At 44.6% G+C, this 16177-nt stretch overlaps 1 protein-coding gene and 1 pseudogene across 1 annotated transcript; one reads left to right on the top strand and one right to left on the bottom strand.

Moving 5' to 3' along the window:
- Positions 1–4035: 4035 nt before the first annotated feature.
- LOC112076108 (luc7-like protein 3) lies at positions 4036–5196 on the bottom strand (the record flags this gene model as incomplete). The annotated part of the gene is made up of 2 exons (XM_070441198.1): positions 4036–4161; positions 5091–5196. Coding segments are annotated over 2 exons (232 nt in total), but the record flags the coding sequence as incomplete, so codon positions are not given.
- A 1753-nt stretch (positions 5197–6949) lies between these two features.
- Positions 6950–16177, top strand: part of LOC112076109 (gephyrin-like) — an 18252-nt pseudogene continuing 9024 nt past the window's right edge.

Raw genomic sequence — 16177 nt, 5'->3', positions numbered from 1 at the left:
TTATGACTCCTCTTAGATTGAATCATCACCCCTTATGACCCTCTTATTTTATAGAATCATCACGGGCCTTAATGACCCTCTTTTAGTTAGAAATCATCACCCCATGACCCTCTTAGTTAGGAATCATCACCCCTATGACCCTCTTAGTTTAGAATTCATTCACCCCTAAAATGACCCTCTTAGCATTGAATCATCACCCCTTATGACCCTCTTATTTAGAATCATCCACCATTATGACCCTCTTTAAGTTTGAATCATCACCGATTATGACCCGCCTCTTAGATTTGAATCATCACCCTTAGATGAACCCTGTTATTTAGAATCATCCCCCTATGAGCCCTCTTAAGTTAGAATCTCACTCCCTATGACCCTCTAAGTTAGAATCGACCACACCTATGCATCTCTTAAGTTAGACTCGACCACACCTATGATCGCTTAAGTTAGAATCACCACCCCTATGAACCTCTCTAGTTAAATCAAATCACCCTAACCCCATCGTTATTGTTAGAATCATCACCCCTATACCCTCTTAAGTTAGACATCATAACCCCTATGACCCTCTTATTTCGAAATCATCACCCTTTATGACCCTCTTTATGATTTGATATCATCAACCACTTATGACCCTCTTATTTAGAATCATCACCATTATGACCCTCTAGATTGAAATCATCAACCATTATGACCCTCTTAAGATTTTGAAATCAATCACCCTTAATGACCTGTTATTTAGAATCATTCACCATTATGACCCTCTTGATTGAATCATCACCCTTAATGACCCTCTTAGTTAGAAATCATACCCTATGAGCCTCTTATTTATCTATTTATCAACCCTTATGACCCTCTTAAGAACTTGAAATCATCACACTATGACCCTCTTATTTAGAAATCATCACCCTTAAATGACCGCTCTTAGTTAGAGATCATCACCCCTATGAGCCCTCTTAGTTAGAAATTTCATCACCCTATGACTCTCTTAGTTAGAAAATCACCACCCCCTATGACCCCTCCTTAGTTTGTATCCATCACCCGTATGATCCTCTTAGAATTTGAATGCATACCCCTATGACCACTCTATAGTTTGATCAATCACCCCTAATGACCCTCTTAGATTGCAATCATAACCTGCTATGACCCTCTTAGTTTGAATCATCACCCTATGACCCTTAAGTTAGAATCATCAACCCTTATGATCCTCATTAGTTAGAATGCATCCCACTATGACCCTCTTAGTTAGAATCAAGTCAACCCCTATGACCCTCACTTAGTTTAGAAATCAGTCACCAAACCCCTTCGACCCTCTAAGTTTAAATCATCACCCCTATGACCCTCTTAGTTAGAATCATCACCCCTCATGACCCTCTCTCGTTAGAAATCACGCACACCTATGACCCTTTAGTTAGATCATAACCGCCTATGACCCTCTACGTTAGAATCATCAAACCCTATGAACCCTCTAAGTTAAGAATCATCAACCCTCCTATGACCTCGTTAGTTAGAATCACCCCTATGGACCTCTTAGCAGTATGTCACATCTCGTCCATTTTGTGCCAATGAAGACTCATGCATCTCAAGGATGAAAATATACCTAGGGCATAATCAGATCCTGTGTCTCATCTGTCTAGTCTGTTCTCATCAGGCCAGACTCTAGTGGGACTGGTGTGATGAGAAGAACTCAATCTCATCTGACAACCGAGGGGGAACGGGCTTTTGCTCCTCGCGATGTCACACCTGAGGTAAGTGTGTTGTGTGTGTGTAGTGTGTGTTGTGTGTGTGTGTGTGTGTGTGGTGGTGTGTGTGTGGTGTGTGTGTGTGTGTGTGTGTGTGTTTGTGTGGTGTAGGTGTGTGCACCCTCAGAGAAGGCTGGGTGGAGGACTAATAGGAGGATGGGCTCACTGTAAATGACTGAACTGGACGTAAATGGACGGTAATCAAACACATCAAAAACATATGGAAACTCACCACGTTTGACTCGTTCCATTTAACTCCATTCCAGGAGCCCTGTCCTCCCTCGCCATATATCCTCTCCACCAGCCTCCTCTGGTGGAACCTGTCTGTATGTCAAGCGGCTGTACATTTATTGCTATTACCCTATAACATTTGAGACTGCTGTGTTAACCAGTCACAGGTTTTGTTTCCTCTTGTGTCTACTGCCATCTTATCTGCACAGCTCCCCTTGTCTCAAAATGAAACTAACTTGCAGATCCAAATGTATGTTTTAATTAATGAACTTAATACACATACCACACATACACACACATACAACACAGCATACCACATCGGCAGATAGAGCATGTGGCTCTGAGAAAGTAACCACTGGAGTCCCTTCATACCATTTACACTGAGTCCTTTATACATTACCACTGGAGTCCCTTTACACAATTAACCGATGGAGATCTTTATACAATTACCGGGATGGAGTCCCTTCATACACATTACCCACTGGAGATCCCTTCATACATTACCAAACTGGGTCCCTTTATACATTACTGCTGGAGTCCCTTTATACATTACCACTGGAGTCCCTTTATACATTACTGCTGGAGTCCCTTTATACATTACCACTGGAGTCCCTTATACATTACCACTGGAGCCCTTCATACATTACGATGGAGTCCTTCATACATTACCGCTGGAAGTCCGCTTCATACATTACTACTGGAAGTCCCTTCATTACATTACCACTGGAGTCCCTTTATAACAATTACCACTGGAGTCCCCTTTATACATTACCCACTGCGCTCCCTTTATACATTACCAACTGGAGTCCTTTATACATTTTTACCACTGAGTCCCTTCATACATTACTTGCTGGAGTCGCCTTCATACATTACCACTGGAGTCCCCCTTCCATACATTACCACTATTACCATTCTTATCGCTGTGTCCCTGTCTAATGATGAAAGGCTCTATTTAACAACACATTCTCTAGTGATGATCCCACTCAACTGTAAGGTGTCAGGGGGATTTCTCATCCCTTTTCCCCTTCTCTCTAATCCCTGACACCCCATTTCTCGCCCCTCCCTCTTTTATTTCTCTCGCTTTCCTTTCTCCCAATATCTCTCTCCGCCATCTCCCCTGACACCCTCCTCTACCCTCTCTCAATCCACCTCCCTGTCTCCCTTCCCCCATTCTCCCCTATTCCTCACGCCTCTCTGTCTTAATTCCCTCCTCTCGTTCTCTCCTCTGAGTCCTCATCAGTGGCTGGTACTCTTTTGAAGTACTCTCTTCTCTTTCTCCTCTCGTTCTCTTTCTTCCTTCCTTCTCACTTTTTTTTTTTTTTTATCTCCTGCTCTCTCTTCTCCTCTTTCTCTTTCTCCTCCTCTTCTCTTTCCTCCTCTCTTCTCTCTTTCTCCTCTCCTCTCTTTCTCCTCTCTCTCTTTCAAAGGGGTTCTCCTATGGGGACAGCCGAATACACCCTTTTAGGTTCTAGATAGCCACCTTTTTTTTCTAAAGACGTGTATTTTTAATAGTTATTGCATCGGTGAGTGATTTGGACCCAAGAATGCTGTGTGTTCTTCAAGCCTCAGATGTACGATCTTAATTGAGCAGTTTGCTACACCATGAAAAATAATCCGCAGCCAAAAAGGAAAAGCATTATGGATATTTTTGTCAAAGGGTTTGATACATTAAAATGACATTTTTCTAACTTTAGAAGTAAACTACAAGAATTACAAGATCTTTTCTCGCTGTCTGGTCCCCTCTCCGCTCTCTCTCTTTCGCTCTGTCTCTCTCTCTTTCAGCTCTGTCCTCTCCTCTCTGTCTCTTTCGCTCTGCTCTGTCTCTCTTTGGTCTCTCTCTCGGTCTCTCTCTCTGTCTCTTGTCGTTCTCTGTCTGTCTCTCTTGGTCTCTCTCGGTCTCCTCTCTCTGTCTCTTTCTCGCTGTCTAACTCTGTCTGTCTCTCTGTCTTCCTGTCTCGCTCTTCTCGCTGTCTAACTCCTGTCTGTCTCTCTGTCTCTCTCTCGTCTCTTTCTCTGCTGTCTAACTCTGTCTGTCTCTCTGTTCTCTCTCTGTCTCTTCTCGCTGTCTAACCTGTCTTGGTCTCTCTGTCTCTCTGTCTCGCTTCTTTCTCGCTGTCTAACTCTGTCTGTCTCTCTGTCTTCTGTCTCGCTCTTTTCTCGCCTGCGCTGTCTAATCTGTCCTGTCTCTCTGTCTTCTCTGTCTCGCTCTTTCTCGGTGTCTAACTCTGTCCTGTCTCTTCTGTCTTCTGGTCTGTCTGGCTGGCTCCTCTGTCTGGCTGGCTCTCTGGTCTGTCCTGTCCTGTCCTGTCTGTCTGTCTGTCTGTCTGTTCCTGTCTCGCTCTTTCCTCGCTGTCTAACTCTGGTCTGTCTCTCTGTCTCGCTCTTGTTCTCGCTGTTCTAACTCTGTCTGTCTCGTCTGTCTAACTCTGTCTCTGCTTCTTTCTCCTCTGTTCGCTCTTTTCTCGCTGTCTCGCTTCTTCTCGCTGTCTAACTCTTTTCGCTGTCTCGCTCTTCTCGTCAATAGCTTCTTCGCTCTTTCTCCGGCTTGGTCTAACTCTTTCTCGCTGTCTACTCTTTCTCGCTGTTCCTAGCTCTTTCTCGCTGTTCTGCTCTTCTCGCTGTCTAGCTCTTTCTCTCTGTCCTAGTCTTTCTCGCTGTCTAGCTTCTTTCTCTCTGTCTAGTCTTTCTCTCTGTCTCGACTCTTTCTCGCTGTCTAACTCTGTCTGTCCTCGCTGTCTAACTCTTTTCTCGCTGTCTAACTCTGTCTGTCTCTCCTGTCTAACTCTGTCTGCGCTCTTTATCGCTGTCTAACTCTTTCTCCGCTGTCTAGCTCTTTCTCACTGTCTCGCTCTTTCTCGCTGTCTAACTCTTTCTCGCTGTCGTACTCTTTCTCGCTGTCTAGCCATTCTTCTTCTCGCTGTCTAGCTCTTTCTCGCTGTCTAGCCTCTTTCTCTCTGTCTGTCTAGCTCTTCTCTCTGTCTAACTCTTTCTCGCGCTGCTCTTTCTCGCTGTCTAGCTCTTTTCGCTGTCTCGCTCTTTCTCGCTGTCTAGCTCTTTCTTCGCTGTCTAGCTCTTCTCGCTGTCTCCGCTCTTTCTCGCTGTCTAACTCTTTCTCTCTGGTCTAACTCTTTTCTCGCTGTCTAGCTCTTTCCTCGCTGTCTAGCTCTTTCTCGCTGTCTCGCTCTTCTCGCTGTTCTAGCTCTTTCTCGCGTCGTGCTCTTTCTCTCGCTGTCCTCGCTCTTTCTCGCTGTCTGCTCTTTCTCGCTGTCTAACTCTTTCTGCTGGTCCTCGCTCTTTCTCGCTGTCTAGCTCTTTCTCGCTGTCTAGCTCTTTCTCCCTGTCTAGCTCTTTCTCGCTGTTCTAGCTCTTTCTCGCTGTCCTAACTCTTTCTGCGCTGTCTAACTCTTTAGCTCTTTCTCTGCTGTCTAACTCTTTCTGCGCTGTCTAGCTCTTTCTCGCTGTCTAGCTCTTTCTCTGTCTCGCTCTTTTCGTGCTAACTCTCCTCGCTGTCTAGCTTTCTCGCTGTCTAGCTCTTTCTCGCTGTCTGCTTTTTCTCGCATGTCTCGCGTCTTTCTTTTCTGTCTCGGCTGTCTCGCTCTTTCTCGCTGTCTAACTCTTATCTCGCTGCCTCTAGCTTCCCTTTCTCGCTGTCTAGCTCTTTTTCTCGCTGTCTACGCTCTTTCTCGCTGTCTCGCTCTTTCTCGCTGTCTACTCTTTCTCGCTGTCTAACCGTCTTTCGCTGTCTAGCTCTTTCTCGCTGTCTAGCTCTTTCTCGCTGTCTCTAGCTCTTTCTCGCTGTCTAGTTTTCTCGCTGTCTACTCTTTCTCGCTGTCTAACTCTTTCTCGCTGTTACTCTTTCTCGCTGTCTAACTCTTTCTCGCTGTCTAACTCTTTCTCCTGTCTAACTCTTTCTCGCTGTCTGTCCTGTCTGTCTGTGTCTACTGTCCTCTGTCTCTGTCTCTGTCTCTGTCTCTGTCTCTGTCTCTGTCTCTGTCTCTCTCTCCTCTCTCTTCTTCTCCTCTCTCTCTCTGTCTCTGTCTCTGTCCTCTGTCTCTGTCCTGTCTCTCCTCTCTCTCTCTTCTCTGTCTTTCTGTCTCTCTCTGTCTCTCTCTGTCGTCTCTGTCTTCTGTCTCTTTTCTTCTTGTCTTCCTTCTGTCTCTGTCTCTGTCTCTGTCTCTTTCAATTCAAGGGCTTTATTGGCATGGGAAACATATGTTAACATTGCCAAAAGCAAGTGAGGTAGATAATATACAAAAGTGAAATAAACAATAAAAATGAACAGTAAACATTTACATAACAGAAGTTTCAAAAAGAATAAAGACATTACAAATGTCATATTATGTATATATACAGTGTTGTAACGAATGTCAAATGGTTAATGTACAAAAGGGAAAATAAATAAGCTAATATAATGGGTTTGTAATTTACAATGGTGTTTGTTCTTCACTGGTTGAACCTTTTCTTGTGGCAACAGGTTTCACCCAGTAGAAATGGGAGTTTATCAAAATGGGTTTGTTTTCGAATTCTTTGTGGATCTGTGTAATCTGAGGAAATATAGTGTCTCTAATATGGTCATACATTGGGCAGGAGGTTAGGAAGTGCAGCCTCAGTTTCCACCTCATTTTGTGGGCAGTGTGCACAAAGCCACAAAGCCATGTCTGCCTACGGCGGCCTTTCTCAATAGCAAGGCTATGCTCACTGAGTCTGTACATAGTCAAAGCTTTCCTTAAGTTTGGGTCAGTCACCGTGGCAGGTATTCTGTGCCACTGTGTGTACTCTCTGTTTAGTGCCAAATAGCATTCTAGTTTTCAGTTTTTTTTGTTAATTCTTTCCAATGTGTCAAGTAATTCTCTTTTTGTTTCTCATGATTTGTTTGGTCTAATTGTGTTGCTGTCCTGGGGCTCTGTGGGATCTGTTTGTGTTTGTGAACAGAGCCCCAGGACCAGCTTGCTTAGGGGACTCTTCCCCAGGTATTTCTCGTAGTGATGGCTTTGTTACGGAAGGTTTTGGGAATACTTCCTTTCAGGTGGTTGTAGAAGTTTATCGGCTCTTTTTCTGGCAATTTTATAATTAGTGGGTATCGGCCTAATTCTGCTCTGCATGCATTTATTTGGGTGTTCTACGTTGTACACTGAGGATCTTTTTTGCAGAATTGCTGCATGCAGAGTCTCAATTTGGTGTTTGTCCCATTTTGTGAATTCTTGGGTTGGTGAGCGACCCCAGACCTACAACCATAAGGCAATGGGTTCTATACACTGATTCACGTATTTTATTCTTCTTCTCTCTCTCTGTCTGTCTCTCTATGTTGGCTATCTCTCTCTGTCTGTCTCTCTCTGTCTCCGTCAGGCCAACTAAAAGAGTGATAGAGCGAGAGGCTCCAGGGATGTTCTGGCCCAATGCTGATGGGTTTTCTCTAACGTCACACCACTAGGCATGCTCTCTAGGTGAGGACAACCAGTCACTACAACATACAATGCACACACAGTACACACACACATGCACACACACACACATCACCACACACACACACACACACAAGCCAACACACACACACACACACACACACACACACACACACACACACACACACACACACACACACACACTTCCATGCATACAGTACACACACAAACACAAACTTCCATGCATACAGTACACACACACACCAGGCCCCTAGTGTCCGGTCTGGAGCGTGAAGTCATGAGCTCTGCTGGTCGGCTAATGTGTAGCATCCTAGCAGTGCCAAAAAAAGCCCTAGAAAGTCTATGTAAATTACGATCGCCAGGACGGCTCTAAAATTAGTTTATTATTAATTATTTTAAAGTTCGCTACAAATGGAGATATTTAATTAAATAGTGATCCATTCTGACTACTACATTTGTCGTCACACAGGACCACGTGCTGACACAGACCAATCACGGGCCGGAAGGCTACGAAGAGGCTCCCTCCTTCCTGCCATAGACATTAAGGTTGACTTTCTCAGGCAGGATGAAAACGACTACATTGACCATGATCCTTTGCTAGTTAAGGCCACCTTCACCATGATCCGTAGTCATTTTTTTAGTGCCATTCAGCCCTATTTAGCAATATGGTACGCTTCAAATTCAAATACTTCATGCGTCATCAGGAGTTTTACATTGGAATACGTGGATGACGTCAGCACTACAGTATCACTATCTACTGGTTTACTGTCTGACACACACACACACACACACACACACACACACACACACACACACACACACACACACACACACACACTAACATGCATACTGTACAAACACACTCATAGAGATACACACACACACATGAATGTATACTGTGTACACACTCCTCATTAACGCACATACACCTTTCATACTGTGAAACTCTAATACACACTCTCCTCTCTTGTGTGTACGCAGACCTGTGTGCGGCATCCGCGGCAAGACGCTCATCATCAATTTACCAGGGAGCAAGAAGGGTTCACAGGTAACGTTAACACCTGTTAAACAGGACCACTTTAAAGGGCCAGACACAAAGAAAAAAATCTGACTGGTACTTAGCATCTCTGCAATTAACTTTGTTGTTCGCATAGAACAGTTATAATTCTGATTTGCACTCCAGGCCACAAGGCAGTAGCTTGTATGACTTGTGCCTGCTGTAGCTAATGTAACCTAACTAGCAAGCTGCACTAATGTTTTTGCTCGCTTGCTAGAATTTGTAGTACTAACCAGATGGCCACAACTAGATAACTAGCGTTATCAACATTATAATTAAATCACAATGGATTTGCTTTTCAAAGGAAGCAGCTGCCTGTTAGCTGTCAAGAGTTGGTGGAGTAGCTAGCTTTGTTGTGATAGTAACCATTTAGCTAACATTAGCTAGAAAGCTAACTGGCACCGGCAGTATGTGTTAATTGAGAGTTCATTAAATTATTTATTCTTCATCTTGCTTGAAAAGCATTGGTAAAGCATTTGGTAAAGTATTTAGTGTTATGTGCATTGTGCTGCACTTACCACCCCATTCGTTTCATATGAAGTGCGTGACTGCCTTGCTTGTTAGCAAGCTAACGTTAGCTAGCTAGCTAATGAGCAGGTGCACATTATCAAATTGAATCTAACAAAATATCCATCTTCAAGCTCAAAACTCCTTAGCTAATTGTAAAATATATAGAGACTTGCTCTACAAAAAAAAAAATGTATTGTGCAGTTTTATTGTTTTAGTGAACAATCCTGATGAAAAGGCGGTGGATTAGACTGTACCATAACACCTGTACTCATATCAGTGTTTCAGGGCGTCTCTGAGTAGGAGTGTTGATCTAGGATCAGGTGTCCCCAGGGTAGATCAGCTCTCTCACATTGACTTGGATCAGTGTCAATGTGACTGAGTAGTTAGTCTCTTAACTCTTGGGACAATGTGCACTGAGATTGTACCTGAATACAGCACACACACAATGCACACCATGAGCAGATCACTGTGTGTCTTTGCATGCTTTTGGGCGTGCGTGGCTTACTGCGTGTGTTCCCACGCGCCCGCGTGTACTTGCACCGCTAGACTGCTCTACCCGCTACCTCGCCATCTGTCTGTCTGTCTCCTCTCTCTCTCTATCTCCTCTCTCTCTTCTCTGTCCCCTCTCTCTATCACCTCTCTCTCTTCTCTGTCCCCTCTCTCTCCGCTGACCCCACATCTGTCTCTGTCTCATTACTGAGGCACTTCTACTGATCGATTTCATTATTTATTTTCATCAATTACACCCCCCTCTTCCCATCTGGTGCCATATTAGTGTCTCCCCCATCAGGCCCCCAGTCAAAGATAACTGTATGAACGGCCCATCACCAACTTTTATTATATCTGATCCCACATCATAAAGACAGGGGAAACTTGGAGGGCTGAGGACAGAGCCAGGGTGGGCTGGGCTCTGTGGCATGAGATCAAGCCCTTTGGGGTGTCTGATCTAGTGGTCCTGTCTCCAGTCGTCTCTTTATTTTTTATTTCTCTTTCTCTCGTTCTCCCACTCTCACTCACTCTCACCCACTCACTCACTCACTCAATTCAATCCAATTCAATTTAAGCATTTTATTCGCATGGGAAACATATGTTTACATTGCCAAAGCAAGTGAAATAGATAATAAACAAAAGTGAAATAAACAATAACAAAATGAACAGTAAACATTACACTCACAAAAGTTGCAAAAGAATAAAGACATTTAAAATCTCATTATGTCTATATACAGTGTTGTAACAATGTGCAAATAGTTAAAATACAAAAGGGAAATTTAACATAAATATGGGTTGTATTTACAACGGTGTTTGTTCTTCACTGGTTGCCCTTTTCTTGTGGCAACAGGTCACACATCTTGCTGCTGTGATTGCACAGAGTGGTATTTCACCCAATAGATGTGGAAGTTTATCAAAATGTGATTTCTTTTAGAATTCTTTGTGGATCTGTGTAATCTGAAGGAAATATGTGTCTCTAATATGATCATACATTTGGCAGGAGGTTAGGAAGTGCAGCTCAGTTTCCACCTCATTTTGTGGGCAGTGAGCACAAAGCCTGTCTCCTCTTGAGAGCCATGTTTGCCTACGGCAGCATTTCTCAATAGCAAGGCTATGCTCACTMAGTCTGTACATAGTCAAAGCTTTCCTTAAGTTTGGGTCAGTCACAGTGGTCAGGTATTCTGCCACTGTGTACTCTCTGTTTAGGGCCAAATAGCATTCTAGTTTACTCAGTTTAAAAAAGATATATTTCCAAAATGTTAAGTAATTATCTTTTTGTTTTCTCATGGTGTGTTTACGTTTGTGAACAGAGCCTCAGGAGCAGCTTGCTTAGAGAACTCTTCTCCAGGTTCATCTCTCTGTAGTTGATGGCTTTGTTATGGAAGGTTTGGGGTTTTAGGTGGGTGTAGAAGTTAACGTCTCTTTTCTGGATTTTGATCATTAGCGGGTATCGGCCTAATTCTGCTCTGCATGCATTATTTGGTGTTTTACATTGTACTTTGAGGATATTTTTTGCAGAAATCTGCATGCAGTCTCAATCAGTTTGTCCCGTTTAGTGATTTTTGGGGGGATGGTGTGCAAACCCAAGAGCTCACAACCATAATGGGCAATGGGTTCTATAACTGATTCAAGTATTTTTAGCCAGATCCAAATTGTTATGTCAAATTTTATGTTCCTTTTAATGGCATAGAAGGCCCTTCTTGTCTCTCAGATCTTTCACAGCTTTGTGGAATTTGCCTGTGGCGCCAATGTTTAGGCCAAGGTATGTATCGTTTTTTGTGTGATCAAGGGCAACGGTGTCTAGATTGAATTTGTATTTCTGGTCCTGGCAGCTAGACCTTTTCTGGAACACCATTATTTGAATCTTACTGAGATTTACTGTCAGGGCCCAGGTCTGGCAGAATCTGTGCAGAAGATCTAGGTGCTGCTGGAGGCCCTCCTTGGTTGGGGACAGAAGCACCAGATCATCAGCAAATAGTAGACATTTGACTTCAGATTCTAGTAGGGTGAGGCCGGGTGCTGCAGACTGTTCTCGTGCCCTCGCCAATTCGTTGATATACATGTTAAAGAGGGTGGGGCTTAAGCTGCATCCCTGTCTCAGCCCATGGCCCTGTGGAAAGAAATGTGTGTTTTTTGCCAATTTTAACCACACACTTGTTTGTGTACATGGATTTTTATAATGTTGTATGTTTTTCCCCCAACACCACTTTCCATCAATTTGTATAGCAGACACTTATGCCAATTTGAGTCAAAAGCGTTTTTGAAATCAACAAAGCGTTAGAAGACTTTGCCTTTGTTTTGTTTGTCAATTTGGGTGAATAGGTGGTCTGTCATATGGTAATTTGTTAAAAAGCAAATTTGACATGTGCTCAGTACATTGTTTTCACTGAAGAAATATATGAGTCTGCTGTTAATGAAGAGGATTTCCCCAAGGTTGCTGTTGACACATATCCCCCGGTAGTTATTGAGGTCAAATGTGTCTCCACTTTTGTGGATTGGGGTGATCAGTCATTGGTTCCAAATATTGGGGAAGATGCCAGAGTTGAGGATTTAAGTATAGTCAATTGGAATTTGTGGTCTGTTATATTTTATAATTTCATTTAGGATAACATCAACACCACAGGCCTTTTGGGGTTGGAGCATTTGTATTTTGTCCTGTATTTCATTCAATGTAATTGGAGAATCCAGTGAGTTCTGGTAGTCTTTACTATTTGATTCTAAGATTTGTATTTGATCATGTATATGTTTTTGCTGTTTGTTCTTTGTTGTAGACCCAAAAAGATTGGAGAAGCGGTTTATCCATACGTCTCTGTTTTTGGATAGATAATTCTTCGTGTTGTTGTTTTAGTGTTGTCCAATTTTCCCAGAAGTGGTTAGAGTCTATGGATTCTTCAACTACATTGAGCTGATTTCTAACATGCTGTTCCTTCTTTTTCCGTAGTGTATTTCTGTATTCTTTTAGTGATTCACCAGAGTGAAGGTGTAGACTCAGGTTTTCCGGGTCTCTATGTTTTTGGTTGGATAGGTTTCTCAATTTCTTTCTTAGATTTTTGCATTCTTCATCAAACCATTTGTCATTGTTGTTAATTTTCTTCGGTTGTCTGCTTGACATGTTTTGATTTGAATGGAAAGCTGTGAGGTCAAATATACTGTTTAGGTTTTCTACTGCCAAGTTTACACCTTCAGCATTACAGGGAAATGGTTTGTCCAGGAAGTTGTGTAGAAGTGATTGAATTTGATGTTGCCTAATTGTTTTTTGATAGGTTTCTACACTACTTTGCTTCCATCTATAGTATTTCTTTATATTATTCAGTTCCTTTGGTTTTGATGCCTCATGATTGAGTGATGCTCTGTTCAAGTAGACTGTGATTTTGCTGTGATCTGATAGGGGTGTCAGTGGGCTGACTGTGAACTCTCTGAGAGACTCTGGGTTGAGGTCYGTGATAAAGTAGTCTACAGTACTACTGCCAAGAGATGAGCTATAGGTGTACCTACCGTAGGAGTCCCCTCGAAGCCTACCATTGACTATGTACATACCCAGCGTTCAACAGAGCCGCAGGTGTTGTGAATAGTTTTTGTTGGTTATGTTGTTGTAGTTTATCCTAGGGGGCTCCCAAGTGGCACAGCAGTCTAAGGCACTGCATCTCAGTGCTAGAGGCATCACTACAGACCCTGGTTCGAATCCAGGATGTATCACAACCGGCCGTGATTGGGATTCTCATAGGGCGGCGGAAAATTGGCCAAGAATCGTCCGGGTTAGGGTTTGGCCTGTGTAGGCCGTCATTGTAAATTAGAATTTGTTCTTAACTGACTTGCCAAATTCAATTTTAAAAAGTAAAAAATATGGGGGAGGGAATGCTGTCACCTCCAGGTAGGTGTTTGTCACCCTGTGTGCTGAGGGTTTCAGATTCTTGTCCAGTTCTGGTATATAGCTCGCCACAGACTAGTACATGTCCCTGGGCCTGGAAATGATTGATCTCCCCCTCTAGGATGAAGAAGCTGTCTTCACTAAAGTATGGGGATTCTAGTGGGGGGATAAAGGTAGCATACTGGAGGACATTTTTCTCTGTTGAGATCATTTCCTTTTGAATTTCTAGCATTAGGTCACTTTATCTATCCCCGCTTTCTGTCTCTCTCTATCTGTGTCTATCTCTGTTCTCTCTTACTTTTTACTGGTTTGTTTCTCCATCTCTTCCTTACTCCTCTTTTTGCCCAAAGCCCATCCCCTCCTGCCATTTATTCTTCATGTATTTCACCCGTTGTCTGCCTGTTTTTTTCTCTCCAGGGACTCTTCTCTTGAGCGTTTCTGACACCCTTAATAAAGAGTGCTATCCTCCTCTTGGACTCAAACAGAAACTCCTGACACACCCAAAAATCTGTTGATGTGCAAGTAGTAAAATATCTATAGGTACTTGACAAACACACACACACACACAACACACACACACACACACACACACACACACCACACACACACACACCATACACAATACACATACACATACAACATACCACAAACACACACAGGTAGGGTGTAAACTGTGAAACAGTGGCCTGACGGGTGTAAACAGGGAAATCAGTGGTCTGACGGGGTGTAAACAGGGAAACAGTGGTCTGACGGGGTGTAAACAGGGAAACAGTGGTCTGAGGGGGTGTAAAACACGGGAAACAGTGGTCTGACGGGGTGTAAACTGTGAAACAGTGGTCTGCCGGGGTGTAAACAGGGAAACAGTGGTCTGACGGGGTGTAACCAGGGAAACAGTGGTCTGACGGGGTGTAAACAGGGAAACAGTGGCCTGACGGGGTGTAAAACAGGGAAACAGTGGTCTGACGGAGTGTAAACAGGGAAACAGTGGTCTGACGGGGTGTAAACAGGGAAACAGTGGCCTGACGGGGTGTAAACAGGGAAACGTGGTCTGACGGGGTGTAAACAGGGAAACAGTGGCCTGACGGGGTGTAAAAGGGAAACAGTGGCCTGACGGGTGTAAACAGGGAAACAGTGGCTGACGGGGGTGTAAACAGGGAACAGTGGTCTACGGGGTGTAAACAGGGAAACAGTGGCTGACGGGGTGGTACAGGGAAACAGTGGTCTGACGGGGTGTAACAGGAAACAGTGACCTGAGCGGGGTGTAAACAGGGAAACAGTGGCCTGACGGGTGTAAAACAGGAAACAGTGGCTGACGGGGTGTAAACAGGAAACGGTGGCCTGACGGGTGTAAACAGGGAAACAGTGGTCTGACGGGGGTGTAAACAGGGAAACAGTGGCCTGACGGGGTGTTAAACAGGAAACAGTGGCTGACGGGGTGTAAACAGGGAAACAGTGGTTCTGACGGGGTGTAAAACAGGGAAACAGTGGCCTGACGGGGTGTAAACAGGGAAAGTGGCCTGACGGGGTGTAAACAGGGAACATGGCTACGGGGTGTAAAACAGGGAACAGTGGTCTGACGGGGTGTAAACAGGAAAACAGTGGCCTGACGGGGGTGTAAACAGGGAAACAGTGGTCTGACGGGGTGTAAACAGGGAAACAGTGACCTGACGGGGTGTAAACAGGGAACAGTGGCCTGACGGGGTGTAAACAGGGAAACAGTGGTCTGACGGGGTGTAAACAGGGAAACGTGGCCTGACGGGTGTAAACAGGGAAACAGTGGTCTGACGGGGGTGTAAACCAGGGAAACAGTGGCCTGACGGGGTAAACAGGGAAACAGTCGCCTGAACGGGGTGTAAACAGGGAAACAGTGCCTGACGGGGTGTAAACAGGGAAACAGTGGTCTGACGGGGTGTAAACAGGGAAACATTCTCTGAGGGGGTGTAAACAGGGAAACATGGTCTGAGGGGGGGAAATGTGAAACGGGAACAGTGGTCTGACGGGGTGTAAACTGTGCGAACAGTGGTCTGACGGGGTGTAAACAGGGAAAGTGTCTGACGGGGTGTAAACAGGGAACAGTGCTCTGACGGGTGTAACGGAAGGTACACGTTTGTCTGACGGGTTGTACACTGGAATAACAGTGGTCTGACGGGTGTAAACAGGGAAACAGTGGTCTGACGGGTGTAAACAGGGAAACAGTGGTCCTGACGCGGGTTTGTACAACAGCCGGAAAGCGAGTGGTCTGACGGGGTGTAAACATGTGGAAGGTCCTGGACGGGGGTGTAAACAGGAGACACCACAGTGGCCTGACGGGTTGTCAATCAACGGAGGGAAACCCTGAGTTCGGCCTGATGCGGTAGGCAGTGTAAACACAGGGAAACAGTGGTCGACCGGTCAGGTCCTGGTTGTGTCGCTGCTTGGTATATTAAACGCGAGACACCTAGCCGTCGGGCTGACGGGGGTGTAAAACAGCACGTGGAATTTACAGTCGGTCTGGTTTTGACGCTGACGGGGTGTAAACTCCGTCAGACCAAACTGTGAAGTTTATTCCCCTGGTTACAAAGTGACGAAAGAAATGACAGGGGTGTACCGACAGGATAGAAAACAGTGACCATGACGGAGAACCAAGGTAGTAAACAGGGAAAAAACAGATGGTCTTGGACGGGGCTGTAAAAGGCACCAAAACCAGGGAAGGTGGACCCGCCTCCGGTCATGGGTTCTCTGCATCCCACCTGTTTACAAGGGGTGACTAAAACGACAGAGGGACACGATCGGTACCTGCAGTGTGTGATGTGGACTGATTATCGGCATAGTGGATGACCTATGCATGTAGCACGAGGGGTGTACAGGGAAACAGGTGGCCTGACGG

This window comes from Salvelinus sp. IW2-2015, unplaced genomic scaffold, assembly GCF_002910315.2.
Source record: "Salvelinus sp. IW2-2015 unplaced genomic scaffold, ASM291031v2 Un_scaffold3579, whole genome shotgun sequence".
NCBI classification, from domain to species: Eukaryota; Metazoa; Chordata; class Actinopteri; order Salmoniformes; family Salmonidae; genus Salvelinus; species Salvelinus sp. IW2-2015.
Note: the sequence above shows the minus strand (reverse complement) of the source record. Positions and strands in the feature narration are given on the sequence as shown.